Source organism: Pinus tabuliformis, chromosome 7, assembly GCF_031772625.1.
Source record: "Pinus tabuliformis cultivar Carrire ecotype Pingquan chromosome 7, CPIR1, whole genome shotgun sequence".
In the NCBI taxonomy this organism is placed as follows: Eukaryota; Viridiplantae; Streptophyta; class Pinopsida; order Pinales; family Pinaceae; genus Pinus; species Pinus tabuliformis.
In genome coordinates this window covers 1,315,675,650-1,315,693,193 of record NC_142293.1, presented here as the reverse complement: position 1 = coordinate 1,315,693,193, position 17,544 = coordinate 1,315,675,650, and the positions used below count along the sequence as shown (strand labels likewise).

Below are 17,544 nucleotides of genomic sequence, written 5' to 3'. Positions count from 1 at the left end.
GTTCACAGGGCTGAAACAGGGAGAGGGGGTGGAACCACTAAATTTCATTGCCCCCATTGCAACACTGATTACACAGGTTCATACACCCGTGCTAGAAGACACCTCTGCGGGAAAAGGCCATGGGATGGAGAGAAACAAATAGGAATCAAAACTTGTGCAGCGGTGTCAACAGCAGATAGAGCCAAATACATAAAGGAAGAGGAGGATGCCCAATACAGAACAAAAAGATCAAGGGGTTTCTTTGAACCAAGCTCACAATCACGAAGAACTCCTTCAGCATCCTCCCAAGGCAGTGGATATGGACATGGAGGCACAGGGTCATCATCTTTAAGGCGTAGAACCATATCAGATTTCCTTGATGAGGGGTGTAGGAATGATGTGGATTCAAAAGTTTACAGGTTTCTCTATGCATGTGGGATACCATTCAATGTTCTACGCTCACCTTATTGGCACGAAATGGTTTCTGCCATAAATGATGCCCCTAAAGGATACAAGAGCCCTGGATATGACAAGGCAAGAACTGTTGGTCTTGATCATGAAAAAGCAAAAATATCACATTCTTTGAATAAAATGACAAGTTCTTGGACTGACAATGGGGTGTCCATTGTATCTGATGGATGGACAAATGTAAAAGGCAAGCCATTGATAAGTGTTCTTGCTGTGTCTGTTAGTGGTCCCATCTTTCTAGCTGCACATGATTACTCAGACAAGTTCAAGACCGCCATCAACATTGCAGAAGCATTACTTGAAACAATTGAGCGTATTGGCCCATACAATGTCATCCAAGTCATCACTGATAATGCTCCTAATTGTAAGGCAGCGGGAGCAATTATTGAGGATAAGTACCCGAACATATTTTGGTATGGATGTTTGGTTCACACATTGAACCTTCTGTTGCATGATATTGTCAAAAACAAAAATGAACAATACCAATGGATTGGTAATTTGTACAAGAAAGGAAAACAAATGATAAAATTTATTACAAATCATAGCAATACCCATGGCCTTTTCCGCAGTCACTCGAGATTGGAGTTGCTGAAGATTGCGAGGACTAGATTTGGTAGCTATTACCTCACCTTCAGGCGCCTTTTGAAGGTAAGAGAGGCATTAGCTAGCATGGTATCAAGTCCACATTGGCAGGTGTTAAAGGAAAGGGCTACAAATGTAGCTGACATGGCAAGTTTTGAAATGGTGGAGGAGGTCGCTCTTGATGGGCAGTTTTGGACAACTGTGAGGCAGGTATTGGATTTCACCAAGCCAATTTATCACATGATTCGGTTTGCAGATACAGACAAACCAGTGATTGGCGAGGTGTATGAGCAAATGGATACCATGTTGGGGGAAATAAAAGACATTGTTCATAATAGAGATCCCAACTTGTACAAACTGATTCATGATTGTGTGTGTGAACGGTGGAATAGGCTTAACCTTCCACTACATTGCTTGGCGTATATCCTTATGCCAAAATACTACTCTACATCTTGGTTGGGCCAACCTGCAGTAGGGGGTGGGGTTAGGACCTAACCCCATTTAGATCAAGAGGTAACTAAAGGATATCTGGAAGCATTAGAAAAGTTGGTGCCTGACAGGGAGGAATGTGCAGCTGTGCGCCTTGAAATAGGCAGATACTTCAATGGCACTGGTTTGTATGGTAACTTCCATGCAATGGACGACAAAGATAAATTTGATTCTCTCACATGGTGGGAAACATATGGCGGCCACGGACTTTTGCCAAAATTGGCAAAAAAAGTTCTTTCACAGGTTGTAAATTCTTCTTCTGCAGAGAGGTGTTGGAGCACCTACAGTTATAATATATATACATAATGTGAAAAGAAACAGACTCAATGAAAACCGAGCAGAAAACTTGGTTTATGTGCACTACAACTTGAGGTTGTTGAGTCATTACTGTGATCGGGCTAATGAGGATCCCACATATAAAATTTGGGACAATCATCCAGAGGATGACAATTTGGAGGATGGCATTGTACATATTGAAGAACTAGAAGAGGAACTTGTAAGGGATGAAAATGAAGCAGCAGCCATGCCACCTCCACCTCCACCATCCAGTAGCAGTGCTCGAGGTCCGAGTCTTGTTCCATTGCTGTCGCCACCTCCATCTACACCCTCGCGTGGAGGTTCTAGTTCTAGTCGTCGGTCTGTGCGGGAGACTCCTAGAAGACCACCACGACCTGCTTATACTCCTGGAGACTCTCGTGGCAAGGGCCACATGTAGATTTACAGTGTACTTGTCTTTTTTAGTTTCTATTAGACTTTAGTTTTCATAACTGTTGAGTTTTGAGTCCTTGACTCTTGACTCTTGACTCTTTCATATCATTATGATATTTTTTGTAAACATTATATCACTGTGACAATGAAAATTTGAAGTTTGAAGTTGGGCCTTGGCAATTATAACTCATTGGTAATGATTGTGAATTATGAATATGATGCTTTGTGAAAGACTAAAGTTGTTTCATTTCATCTCATTATTCATGTTTCATTTTATAAATTTTTAACATTTCATATCATGTTAACAGTTAGAAGTTAGGACTTAGAAATATCTTCGATATTACTTCTTGTAATGGTTAAACTTGGCTTACAAGTACAACTTTGGTGATCAATGATGATAAATGTTATTGAATTTTCAATTCTGAAAGCTTGAAGTTGAAACTTTAATATTGAATTTGATGAATCATGATTTATAAGACTCAATATGTTGCAGTTGTAATATGTATTTTACTAACTTGTGGACATGGTTGATGACGATTATAATTTCTAGATGATTGATGTGATATGGTTCAATGATCAATTTATGTTTTTTTATGTTTTTTATGTCTATTTCATCATTCTACATGTTTTTGTTGACATATATGTATCAAAAATTAAAAAATATATATATTTTTATAAAATCGCTCCCGGATTCGCTCCCAAACCGGGAGCTTCTGAAAATGGTCGCTCCTGCTCCCGTTTTCGCTCCCGCTCCCGCTCCCAAGTAACATTGATGAGTGCTAATAATGTTTTTTACCTATTTTAGCCACCATTTTCAGCACTGGAATGTTTTTGGTGCTCCACAAGTGAGAAAATTTATATAAATTTGTTTTTGATAAGTCAGTTTATACTAGGCCAGTTTTGTAAAAAGCGAGAGATTTATTTTTTACTCTAGTCTCCAATTTTGTCACAATTTGTACTTTAAAATGTGATATTGTAGAGGAATGAGACAATTCAAGTTGAATATTTTCATCAATTGTTGTTTTGAAATTGAACATACTATGCATGGACATGTGAATCAAACCCTGGAAAGAAGGCCACAACCTATGGCTCCTAGTTCCTACAAGAAAAGTACTTTGAATACTTAAAAGAAAGCAGCCAATGGCTTATTTTTTATTCATTTCTTACCTTTCCATAACATCCACCAAGGCATGTTGTGTATTTTGGAGAGTGTCTTCTACCACCTATTTTGTCTTTCATTTGAAATAAAACATATGCAGATATTTGTCAATTCAGTGCTCTAATACTAAATAGAATTGTTATTTTCCCTAAACCTGTAAATACCCTACAAGCAACAACTGGAACTTTTTCGCTGAATAGAATGGAAACTCTTATAAAATTTGCACACAAAATACTGAAATTACAATGGATGTTTCATTTTATAGATAAGGTGAGTTTTCATTCAAAAGACTGAAAAGAATGTTATTTCTTATAAAGATTGAATGCCCTGAAAATTCAGACCTACTAAATGCAGCCAAGCAGTTTAAAATTCAGGCAAAAACTGAGAACCAATCTTGGCCTCTTAGCCATGGCACTACCTAGGGGAAAGCTTTCCATGAGAAAAGTGAAATCCAGCTAGTGTTTGTTACAAATTGTTGGGGTGTCTTTGATGTGATTAATGACAAATTGTTAAAAGTTAGGAAAAACTGTAGCCACAGTACCCATGGTAACGAAGGAAATATACACAGTGAACTCCACAGCACTGACTTCATTTCACACAATAAGCATATATATATAAAAGGTGGTTTTTCATATTCCGTGGAAAGCTGAAAGTTTCAGCTATCCCATATATGCATTCAGCTTCCTATACGTAACAGCAACCAGTCAGCACTAAAATACTTCTAACCATTGATGAAAACAATACAACAACATTGAACTGCATGCATCTACTCCTCAGTGAGAATCTGAACATGTGCTTCACAATAGGTTCACCAACACTTCCACTAGTGGAAGCTAAGATTTACAATTTGACCACAAAACTGTAAAACACATCTAAGCAAAACCTTGAGGCGTCCCAAAAAAGTCCCCATACTTCAAGGCAAACTATAGTCACCTTCCCAAATGTGCATTGATGATTCCTCCCACCTTAAAACAACACATCACTCAGAGATTATTCTCTACCGCTATTTCTGTATGTTTGTAATGACAATAAAACAAACACAATGAACACATTTCTTTTGCATGTGAACATCCACTGCTTCTTCTACCCATTCAAATTATTCAAAAGGGGAATGAATCAGGGTCGATTTTTATTGAAATCTAATAGTGACCCAGTACAGATTAAATTCACACCTGAGAACTAATCATTTCCAATTTATGTCACAATTACAATGATTTCAGACCACAAATCTCCAAATGCTTCTTGCTTAAACAACTATAGAATTAGGGTTTTCAGGCATACCCACCACAGCATGTAGATCTCACGAAAAATGAAACAGCCTAATACCACTCAAAAAAATATCACCCTTCGGCAGCGAACAAGCCATCAAAAAAAACCAGTACAGGACAGATGAGCATAATGCAAAAATTTTAATATTCAAAAACACTGTCACGGGATAAACTGTATACAGGAGTATACAAGAGATGGACAGTCATCAAAATGCTTGAACCTACAGGATGAAAATCAATCTCGTGCACAACGTGAAATCAGTGTTCCACAGGGATGGGTCTCCCAGGGTGAGGGGTGCGCTCCCCACGTTTCCCATGCTCCCAGGACAGTGGAGCACCTAGGGAAATGTTGCCCCACATCCCCCTTTCAGTGGGGCTCAGGGAAACGCAGGGGGAAACATTGCCTCAATGTGAGAGATGTGTTTCTCCAAAAAAAGTGTTTGTGGGTGTTCCCCCCCAAATTTTGCATAAATACAATAATTATGACTGAGGAAGCCTAATATTCAACACTAGGGCCCTACTAATGCTATGTAACTAGTGGTAATGTTAAATTCTTAAAGTAAAAGTGACATTCTTCAAGATGTTTTTAACATTACTTTTAATTGTTTCAAGATGTTTGTAAGTTGGATTTCATATGGAGAAAGTAGAAATTTAGATCCCACTCAAAATCCAGCAGACTTAGCAGTTTTCAAGATTTGAATATTGGGGGAATTGCAGCGTTTACATTGAATTCTATCATGTATGATGGTATGGAACTAGCACTTAATCAAGAGCACCAAGCCCTCTATGTTCATCAATGTTGGTGGTATTGATTGTTGAACTCCTCTGTCATGACCCTAGTAAAAATGTACCCACCACTCAAACATGTTGAAAAATGTAACAAGTGCCGGTCTTTATAATTGTATTTGAGTCATGATGTAATGCACTTATCAAAAGAAAGAAGAAGAAATTTTATCATAAAAGAAATTGACTTATTAAAGCATGGGTTTGATGCTTGGGTCAATGAATTTTTAGGTCAAAGCCTCCATTGAAGGCCTCTAGGTTTTATCTTGAGTCAATAGAGTCATTATCATTTTTATTAGACCCTTCTTGGGCTTTTGTATCATGTAAAAAGAATTATTTTTGAGTCAAAAAGGTCATTTGTCACCTCCACACCAAGTCGGACTGGATTAGGGCTATTCAACACAGCAGAAGGCTATATATAAAGAGGCAGCTCGACCTATTTGAAGCACTCACTCAACAAGTTTGATCTACAAGAAGAAGCAGAAAAAGAGTGTGAAGTCGCTGGAGAAGGATAGAAGAAGTTGGGAAGGCCTAAATCGAGTTATTGGGCTATCTATCTCTCACACATGTGAAGTTTCTGGGTTGTTGCTAGGGCCAAAATTTTGTATCTACTGCAAGTCTGAAATTTTGAAGCTGGGGGGCGAATATTTGTAGTTGGAGATCAAAATTCTGGATTGTAGCTGCAACTGAGAAGCTGACACTTGGAGACTTTGACAGGGATCATCTATTGGAAGGAAAGGGCTGACTTGGTGATTGGAGGAAGTTTTTGTCTAGGTCTAAGGTCTTGGTTTATCTCAATTTGATTAGAAGAAGAGTTTGACTGGGTTATCCCCTAGAGAGGGGTTTTAGCCCTGGCTGAGTGCCTACATCTGGTGTCGTTGAACTCCATGTTTTGATTTGATGATTGCTTGATAAATAGAAGATAAAACAAGAACATAAAGAAAGTTGATAAGACAACAAGAATATCACAAGTAATTATCAACATAAGAAAATATTTTTGCCTTTCCAATTTTCTAACATGGTATCCGAGCTAAGGTGAACGAGGAAAGAAAAAGGCAGCTTGGAGATCTACTGAAAGAGCCTAAGGATAAGGATCATATAAGAAGAGGAAAGTCTACTATATCAAGAAAAGAAGACATGATAATGAAGTCTGAAAACAAGCTAGAAGGAATCTCCAACTATAGGGCATGGAAGAAGAGGATAGATCTTATTCTCGCTAAGCATAAAGGTTTGGACCTTGTTCGAGGAAAAGTTAGGAAACCTACAAATGATGCAAGAAAGGAGAAATTCAAAGAAACCGACATCTTGGCCATGAATTTAATAGTAAATGGAGTGAAGGACAATCTAATCATGTACATATCCAATATAGAGTCTACACAAGAAATGTATGAAGCCCTCTCCAAGTTGTTCACCATCAAGAACATTAGTCAAATAGCTAGTCTCAAAAATGAACTAAGAACAATAAAGATGACAAAAGATGATATTGTGTCATCATATTTTGAAAGGATATCTAGAATAAGAGATGAATTGCAAGCGATTGATGAAGTTGTACCAGAGAAGGAACTCGTAATCGCTGCACTACTAGGTTGACCAAAATCTTGGAGCTCTTCTGCATCAAAAATTAGTAGTTGGAAAGATACTCCAACCTTTGAACAAATGTTGAATGCACGCAATCAAGAAGAAGCTTGCATCTCATTAGTAAGTAACAAGGAGGATGAAGAAGGCAACACTTCAAATGCCTACTCTGCTCATCACAAGAAGAAGGGAGTATTCAATAAGTTCAAAGGACCAAAGAAGAAGGTTGATCTATCAAAGATTGAGTGCTACAATTATCATAAGATGGGGCACTACAAAAGCCAATGTGCCGAAAATCCAAGGAATAAGAAGAGAGAAAGAGAACATGCAAATGTTGTCGATGAAGCTCCACCGAAGAAGAACAAGACTGAAGAATCCGAAATCAAAGACTTATACTATTATATCTTCTCTCACATATCCTTCTAAATCTACTATTCTAAGTTTTGTAATGTTTTATGTTTTGATTTTTAGGATCCACGGATCTAATATGTATTGCTAGAAGTTCTTGAAGTTGTTTTGATAAGTTGTAGGTATCCCTCAGAAAGATTGGATTAAGAGGAGCCTTCACCATTTTACTATAAGATAAGTATATTGTTCTTTGTTTCATCTTTCATGTTTGCTTTCCTCCTCACATCGAGATTTGTTTGTATTATATACTCATAACGTTTTTCTTTATATTTTCCTTGGTAGGAAAAGCTTGCAGAGTACACAAAGGTTGTGGAGGAGACTTCAAAGGAAAGACTTGAATCATGAAATAAGTTTTGTTGCAAAGGAATCCCTTCAAGAATTGATGTCCTACAAGGTTTTTTAAAGAACAACTCAAGGTATGTCTTAAAAGTTTGTTGCGAAAGGTATGATCATTCTCTTTTGAAATTTGCTTTACATTACTGACATCGCTATGTCTAGGGTTTTGAATCTTAAAGATTCTTGTTAGGGTGATTAGTCATTAGATTGAACCTGCCCTCGTTATAATGTCTCTATAATTTGATCATTCTTGTGAAACCCTAACCCTTAGGGTTCACTGTAAAACCCTAGCCTCTTGTTGCTAAGGGTATGTCAATAATGAAACCCTAGTCTACTTGGGGGTTGTTGGTAAAGTCTAGAAATCTTATCCTTTTGAAGTTTAGGGTTTTGATAATGTTATGGTAAAAAACTTAGTCCTTTGGGTTTGTCGTTAATGTTTAGGTTATATATTGAAACCCTAGATCTTTAGGGTTTGGTGAATTAGGGTTTATAAGAAAAACCCTTGTAAGAGTCATAGTAAGATCTTAGGAATGAAACCCCAGATGTATATGTTTGTTTGATCGAAACCCTAGCCTGGTCAAAATTGTTCTATGTATTGATCTTGGTTTTACCTAATAGATATTGATGTGAAATGTTAGTGCATGATTATGATAGCTTCGATATGCATATGCGAGTATGCTAACTTAATTGTTGATACTCATGTTTTAGTTTGTGAAATCTAGGGTTTGTAACAAAACCCTAGTAGAGATTGATATTCTAGGACATGATGATATTGTTTTCGATTATTGATATGATTTAGCTTTGATGATAAAATATAGGGTTTGCAACAAACCCTAGTAGAGTCTGACATGTAATTCTAAAAGCATATTGTTGAAACCTTAGATGTATAGTATTATGATTGGATTATTATTTGATTGAATTGTTGATATCTAAGGCTTTGTGTCTCGAAGATGGAGTCTAGGGTTTATGACAAAACCCTAGCAAGAAGTTGAAGTCTAGTATGTAAAAAGATGTGACCCTTGTTAATTATAAACCTAACTAAGTTTAGGTATTTGATGTCAAAAGCTTGAATGTTTTAATGCTTCCATTGTAATGACATGAGTTTGATATAGTTGACTTCATGCTTCTGTATATTTGTATTTGGTTGTACTTGCTATTAAAGTTTTGCAGATACATAATCTTCAAGATGTTAAATATATTCATAATTGAAGATGATAATAATGATGAGCATGATGAAGGAAGTTATAAGAATGATGATGATCAATTAGAAAGAAATGAAGCCTTGAGAGGTTGAAGCCTCTTTGATGTTATAAAAGAAGGAAGTTGTTGATCTCCCTAAGTTGAGAGGGAGCTTGGATAGAAGAAAAGGTGTATCTCCCCTGTTGAGAGGGAGAGAATACCATGACAGTCATAGTGAATACCTTGAAAAAAGAATGAAACTGAAGAATGAATGAAAGTTCTACAATTGGATTTGCAAACAAAAGACTTGAGAAGTACTGAGGTTGTATTTGGTGCTACTAAAGAAATGAAAGAAGAAGAAAGCTTCTGACAAGTTGTATTTGGATAACTTGATGATGATATAAGTAGCATCAAAATGATTGAGGACCCTAAAGGTTTGTGTTTACTTGCATATATATTTGAAGGTTTATCACTGATTGGGGTTGTGATTGTGCAGGATCTCTCCGTAAAAAGATTGAACATTTGAAGCATGCTTGGAGTGGTGGATATATATCTAATTTTATTGATAAGGAGAGATGAAGCATCTTGTGGCAACAAGATGCTTGGAAGGACATCTCGCTGGCCTATGTGTTGATGTCTAGATCCCAAAGTAGGGAGGGTGGTGTTGGTCATGGAGCTCAAACCTTGGATATGCACCTAGATCCCTGGGTTGGTGTTAGAGCTTAAAAGCCTGATGGTACCTAGAGAGGCTAAAGCTTGAGTACACCTTAGTCCTACCCGATTAGAGTACCCTGGTCATGGAGCTCTGACCTTGGATATGCACCTAGATCCCTGGGTTGGTGTTAGAGCTTAAAAGCCTGATGGTACCTAGAGAGGCTAAAGCTTGAGTACACCTTAGTCCTACCCGATTAGAGTACTCTGGTCAAGTATCTAAGTTGTATCATTGTGTGTGTTGTGACTCTTCACAGAGTATATCTTTTGAGATCTTCCATATACCTTTGTATATGTATATGTTTGAGATCTTCCATATGTATAATACCTCCCTAATTAAGAGGGAGTGTTGAAAAATGTAACTAGAGTCAGTCTTCATGATTGTATTTGAGTCATGATGTAATGTACTTATCAAAAGAAAGAAAAAGAAATTTTATCATAAAAGAAATTGACTTATTAAAGCATGGGTTTCATGCTTGGGTCAATGATTGTTTAAGTCAAAGCCTCCATTGAAGGCTTCTAGGTTTTATCTTGAGTCAATAGAGTCATTGTCATCTTTATTAGACCCTTCTTGGGCTTTTGTATCATGTAAAAATAATTAATTTTTAGTCAGAAAAGGTCATTTGTCACCTCCACACCAAGTCGGCCCTATCCTCACGAATTCGACCTAGCATAAAGGCTATATATAAAGAGGCAGCTCGACCTATTTGAAGTACTCACTCAACAGGTTCGATCTACAATAAGAAGCAACAAAAAAAGAGAGTGAAGTTGTTGGAGAAGGATAGAAGAAGCTGGGAAGACCCAAATTGAGTTCTTGGACTATCTATCTCTCACACGTGCAAAGTTTTTGGGTTGTTGTTGGGGCCAAATTTCTATATCTACTGCAGGTCCGAAATTTTGATGCTGGGAGCCGAAAATCTGTAGCTGGAGGTCAAAATTATGGATTGTCGCTGCAACTGAGAAGCCAACACTTGCAGGCATTGGCAGGGATCATCTATTGGAAGAAAGGAGTTGACTTGGTGATTGGAGGATGTCTTTGCCTATGCATAAGGTATTGGTTTATCTCAATTTGATTAGTGGAAGAGTTTGACCGGGTTTTCCCCTGGAGAGGGGTTTCAGCCCTGGCTAAGTGCCTACATCTGGTGTCGTTGATCTTCATGTTTTGATTTGATGATTGCTTGATGAATAGAAGATTAAACTAGAACATAAAGAAAGTTAATAAGACAACAAGAATATCACAAGTATTTATCAACACAAGAAAATCTTTCTTCCTTTCTAATTTTCTAACAAAATCTCGATTTGACATGTTAAGTTTTTCCTATCTTATTTTAATGCTTAAAGGATGACATTGATGATGAGGATCCCAATATAGGCAATGATATTGATGATGAGGATTCCAATATAGGCAATGATTTTGAAGATACGTAAGTATTTGTTGTAGCATGATTTTTTGTGGGCTATAGAGGCCATCTAGAGCCTCTTGTTGAAGTATTTTTGGTTCAAAGATAGATTGCACTCAATGCTATTTTGGTTATATATATAAGAAACTTCGCATAATTGTGTATATGGTTTGTATTCTAAGTCACCTGACACAGGGATTTGGGACACGTAGGATTCGAGATTCCTGGTGTCGGATTCGAACACGCTGACCCCCCGGAACAGGACACGTTAGGACACGTTATATATTATTTTATTAAATATATATATATAGATATATAGATATATATTTAAAAAATATACATATATATTAAAAATTAGATATTATCATATTTCTTACACAAATTTTAATTAATGATACAAATTTATTGATCTCAAACATAGATCTTCATCTATAGCTATTAGCATGCATAGTACATACAAAATTCAAATAAATGTCAGTGGTACTGGTCACATAAATGATAAATCTATTAAAAATTTGAATCATGATTCATAATTCATAACTGAAAGACAACTTACAACTACAAGATAGTAAGATAAACACACTGACAACTGTAGTTCTCATTAAGTCATCAAATCAAAATGTGTTACATAGGTAGTGTTGGTGCAATGCCAATGGCAAATAGAAATAGAAAATATAAAACAACTACAAGTATACAAGCCTCAAGGCATCAATCAGCATCAAAATCAGCATCACTGTCCCCATCATCATGGTCCCCACTGCTCTCCTCTACATCCTCCTACTCCGTTGTATCCATAGTCGCCTCTGCATCTGCTGGTATGGAGGTTGACCCCTCTAAGTCATCAAATCTAACAGGCTCTAGCACTGGATCATTGAATCCATGTTGGCCAATGCCAACTCAACAGTGGTGTCCAGAGTCCAGACCCATATCATCAGGAATAGTGTTACTTGGGAGCGGGAGCGAAAGCGAGGAGCGGGAGCGAAAACAGGAGCGAGAGCGACATATTTAGAAGCTCTTGGTTTGGTGCTGTTGATTAAATACGAGTTCCATACCCTAATACATGACAAAATTCAATGGAAACATTGCAATCCCCCAATCATAAAATCTTGAAAAACTGATAAGTCTGCTGGATTTTGAATGAAATCTAAAATTCTACTTTCTCCATATGAAATCCAATGAGGCCGGAACCACTCTCAAACATCCTGAGTCATTTCATGGTAATGTTAAAAATTTAAGTAAAAGGATGAAATCACACAAATCACTTGCCAAATGACATTTTTAATGAGCAAATACGCCCTTTTCATTCCCGCGCTGAGCTTAGCGAGTCCTGGAAACCGGACACGTGTCCTAAAATCGCGACACGCCCTCGGACACGACGTGTCCTGTGATTTGGACACGAATCCGGAACAAATCGTGTCGGATTCGCCGGATTCGGGATTCGCAGGGGGTTTAGGACGAATCCGGTGACTTAGTTCGTATTCATATGGATGCACATGAATAATTACGTATTTGTTCAAATTTTGAATGTTTATGTATTTTTTGGTTGACTGAATTTTTGGTCCAATTCCCGGTTTTGGGGTCGACAGTCTGGTTTGATAACATTGGATCACTATCTATCATTCATTTTCAGTTTTAACTTTTGAGTCTTGACTCTAGATATTGATGATCACAGATTAAGTCTTTGACACGTCACTTTGAGTTTGAGTAATTTTAATTTACTATTCTAGTGTTCAGACATTAGTATCTACTACTTTACTTAGTACTAATCAGATTCTAGAATAATGAATGATGAATTTAAATCAATGTATACTGTTTTCCTATTTCTATTTCATTGAATCATTTCTGATATATAAATCAATGTATTTCATTACTGAATTTGAATTTGAATCTGAATCATGTTTATAATTAATATACATACGTACATATAGATAGAGAGAGAGAGACACACACACACACACGCCCTGACATCCCCCCCCTGCCCCATGAATTTCCCTAAAACCTAGAGGTGCTCTCACAGGTCCCCCCTGTTGCACCTTTGTCCCCAGCCACCCCGGTCCAGAAGACTTGGTGGAACATTGCATGAAATCCTTCCAAAACAGGATCTCTAGCTCTGATACCATGTCAAAAAGAGTATAAATTGCAGTCACAGAACCCAGAGAGACAAAGAAAGTATATACACAATGAGCAGTCTTTATTTCACACAATAAACATATATATATATACACACAACTATGGAATAGCTGAAACTTTCAACTTCCCGCAGAATATGAAATACAGCCTTATGTACAAATAAAACAAAATAGATCTACAAACTGGTTGGATGTCCCACTGTACAAATTTTAACACACACAAAAAATGCCAAAATAAGGGTGGTTAGTGCAAAAATGCCGAATCTTATGTCACTTTAATCAGCGACTGAATTTTGCTAGTTAACAGTGATTCCACCATAACAGAACTATATTAATATTCAAAAACATTGCCACAGGATAAACTGTATAGAAAAGTATACAAGAGATGGGCAGCCATCAAAATGCTTGAAGCTACAGCATGAAAATCAATCTTGTGCACCACATGAAATCCTTCCAAAATAGGATCTCTGACTCTGATACCATGTTAAAAATAGCATAAAATTTAAATTGCAGTCATAGCACCCAGAGAGACAGAGAAAGTATACACACAATGAGCACAGCCTTTACTTCACACAATAAACATACAACTATGGAATATCTGAAACGTTCAACTTCTCACGGATTATAAGAAACGGCCTTATTTACAAATAAAACAAAATAAATCTACGAGCTAGTTGGATGTCCCACCGTAAATATTTTAGCACAAATTAAATGTCAAAACAAGTGCAATTAGTGCAGAACTGCGGAACTTTATGCCACTTTAAATTATCAGCTGAATGATAGTTAGCTGTGATTCCACCATGCTAAAAAGCATAAGCCACTAATATATATGTATATATCAAAGTCAATTTAAAAAAATTCCTGTAACACATTCAACACTCTATGGCTTCTATTACTTGTCCAGACGAAGCAAAATAGCCTTTACTTCAACAAAGATTGAGAGAATTTACAAAACAAAGATAGATTATGAATAGATCATTCTAAAATTTAAATGACCTTTTTTTCCACGATTATTTACATTTCCTCATTGCGGTAATGTTGTAAATCCGAAGGGTTTCTGGCCAAACCCGTTGCAAAACCAACAACTCATTTTTGGTAGCAAATAAAGTTCCAGGAGGAAAGCACATAACGACAGTAGTCCTCTTACGATAAATTTTGTAAGCTGGATTTTAATTAGAAAACCACAAAGAGAGGCAAATGTACTTACATGGAGAATAGATGGTTCAGGGGGAGGGCATCTGACAGGTTGATCCTTGTCCGGGGGCTCTAGTGGGTGTTCTACTGGCTTGAATTCCTCTGTAGGTTCAACTCCATGGTTATCTGCCAAAGTGGCCGGTGAGTCCTTTCCAGATGGGGTACCTTCCCTCTCATCCTGCAACAAATCTCAAAATTAAAAAGAATAAAAAGCACAGAAAAAAAATCAAAACACTACTATCCATCCTAGGTATTGCTGCACACAACATTTTAGGGGTTAGCATTCGTCGTTTAGCTATTTTTTCCAAATTTTCCAAAAAATATTTCCCAATCCAAATGAGTGCTCGCTCAAACTACTATACCATGAAATAAAATAATTTTACTCAAATAAACACCAATTTTTACTAGAAAGAAATATAAAATCCTAGGAAATTGAGAAACATTTACATTAATTGTGCCATCCTAAAGATTATCTACACAGGTTCCTTAAAGAGTTTCCACAATTGTAAGGCCATATTCCTGCCACTATCGTGACTCCTATGGTTTAAACTAGCGACCTGCACCGGACCTAGACTTTTTTCGTCAGAAAATTTTGCTATTCCAGTGGATTCATCTAAAACAAGAACATAAATTCTGATGTAAAAGATTAGCGCAAAAATTAACACCAGATGAAATATTGTCCTAAACCGCTTGTGTTTAAGGCCCTCGTTTGTCATTCTCGATAATCGAAACACTGACCTCCCCTAAACGAGAAAACAAAAACCCATTTTTCAGAGAAAAAAGGGTCTTCAAATAGAAATAAATTTGAATTAATGAGGATAAGGATACAGATCCACACTTGTCGATAAGGGAGTCCATGACAAATCCCCATGCCCAGTAACAGTAAAAAATTGAGCAGATTCGTAAGCAAAAACAAGAAAAATCACCATTTCCTCTAACACCCAAATGTGTATACATTTTTGGGGAGTTTGTAAAAGAAAATGACAAAGCTGACGTCGTAACGTACAGATGAGGCCTGAGACCGGAGACCGGCCCTGGTCGATGTCAAGCGTGAGAAGATCCCCACCATTCCAACACACCTGGGAGGCCGAATATGTGATCCTCGATGCCCACTTTTCAACCTCTCAGTTATGAGGCTGTAAATTTGGATGATTGAATACCGCCTTCAATGAGCTCCTTGCATTCAGCTAGGGATCAGGGACGCCACTTTCTAGGCACCTTTTATGGGATCTCTCGATGTTCAGATCCCCAGATCTAAGCTGCCTAGTAAAGTATCACGCATTGTATCGTTTTTAGAGGCGAGGGACCCAGTGGTGTAAATGGCATTGGTGGTGGGGCTACATACTAAATGTTTTTTACTCGTAGGGTCGATTGGTACATAAATTTATGGGTGGATATTGTTATCATGAAGTCACCAACCAGTGCCATTCCTGTGAATATGCACTTTAGTAGGGCTGGAGATGCCATTGTGCATTGTCGGCTCGTTTAATGACACCGCACCTTCGAGAAGGAAGAGGTGAATAATACAGCACCTCAATGAAACGAGAGGTCATGAGCTTTTATAATGGAAATTTATATTTATAATAAATATAATTTATTATATAATGTTTTTTAAACCCATTATCTAACATTCCAGTGATCTTTTGGATATGGGTATTTATATTTTTCTAAACAGACATTATCCGATATTTAAGAGATTCGTGAAAATACATTAAATTATGTATAAAACATATGGAGAATTTAAGTGATTTTTGTAAATATATATTTATATTTATTTAATAAGTTTTTTTTTAAGGAAATAGATAAAATTGTGTAGAAAAAATAAATAAATGATTTGTAAATAGATATTTGTAAATTATTTTAAGTAAATATTAGCGAATATTTGAGTGATTTTTTGAAATAGATAAAATTATGTATAGTAAATATGGAAATTATAATTGAAAAGATAAATTTTAGTGGCTAGTATTTAAGAATGAATAATTTGAAGATGTATTTTAATTAATTTTCTAAAAAAATATGATAAAGAGATGGATGTTGGAATTATGAAATTTGTTGTGTGAAGCGTGTAAGAATGTTTGAAATAATATAAAGATGCGTGTATAAGGGTGGGGTGACGGGCAACATTAGGGAATTATTAGGGTGGGGGTTGGGGGAGTATTAGGGAATTCTTATTATTCATTTCTCCACAGACCTCATTCTCGTGACTTCCTTAAGGTGGGGTGGGGCGGAAAGAGATATTAAAGGGTATGTAAGGGTGGGAGATATTAAAGAATACTTACTAGGGAGATATTAGGGAATGCTTATCAATAAGTATTTTTTAAGGTGCCATAAGAGTTGAGGTAAGGGAAGATGTTAAGAAATACTTAGTGTGGAATATTACTAGTCAAACTTTGTCTTAGAGAGAAAAGTCCTAACACCAATCGGGGAGCCTTGAGGCAACTAACATAAAAGCTACCCATTTTCCATCTCAATGGCCTTGCCCCACTCTTTAGACTATGGCGAAAAAATCCTAGTCAAGGGGTGAGTTGCTAAAGGTCAATCTAGGTCAAATTGTTGAGTAGTGAGGAGGAATCCTAAGACTTGGTTTAACTAAGAATTTGGCAAGATTGGCACTAGTCACTCTGTTATGAAACCAGCTCAAGAAAAGATAGAAAAGATAAATCCACGCCTTAGAATTCAGCCTCTTCGAGGGGGCAACCTCCTTTACATTACATAAATGAACAATTCTTGGATGATACAAATGACAAAACCTCCTTTCTATATATAGGAGTCTAAGGAGTCACAATATAATCCAGCCGACCTAACAATAATAATATAAAGCCACAAAAATAACAATAGAGGGATTCTAAGGGGCACAGAAATAACAATATGGGGGTAATAGGGGCACAACAATATAAATAAGGGGTATAACTACAATAGTAATGGGGTAATCACTAGTATTATAGGGACCCAACATGCCCCTCTCCTTCAAAAAAGTGTTGTCCTCAACGCTTGAGTAGTTCTGGATACTTCTGCATAAAATTCTCATCCTCCCATGTGGAATCTTCAGCGGATAAGTTCTTCCACTTGATAAGATACTCTGAAATTGATCGATTTCGTAGCTGTCGAGTTCTTGTTTCTGTGACTGCTTCCGGTTCCAATATAATTTTTCCTTCCTCGTCAAGTTCTGGCAATAT

The 17,544-nt window shown here is 36.9% G+C and overlaps 1 protein-coding gene across 3 annotated transcripts in view; it reads right to left on the bottom strand.

Moving 5' to 3' along the window:
- Positions 1–15,659, bottom strand: part of LOC149252394 (uncharacterized) — a 47,326-nt gene extending 31,667 nt beyond the window's left edge. Inside the window, exons 1-2 of one of the 3 annotated variants that reach the window (XM_089459681.1) lie at positions 15,375–15,659; positions 14,382–14,546 (exon numbers count right to left, since the gene is read on the bottom strand). In XM_089459681.1, the coding sequence (XP_089315807.1) occupies positions 14,382–14,546; positions 15,375–15,437 (228 nt within the window). In that variant the 5' untranslated portion in view covers positions 15,438–15,659. The other 2 variants (XM_089459683.1, XM_089459682.1) reach the window with 2 other exon arrangements.
- Between the last annotated feature and the right edge of the window lie 1,885 nt (positions 15,660–17,544).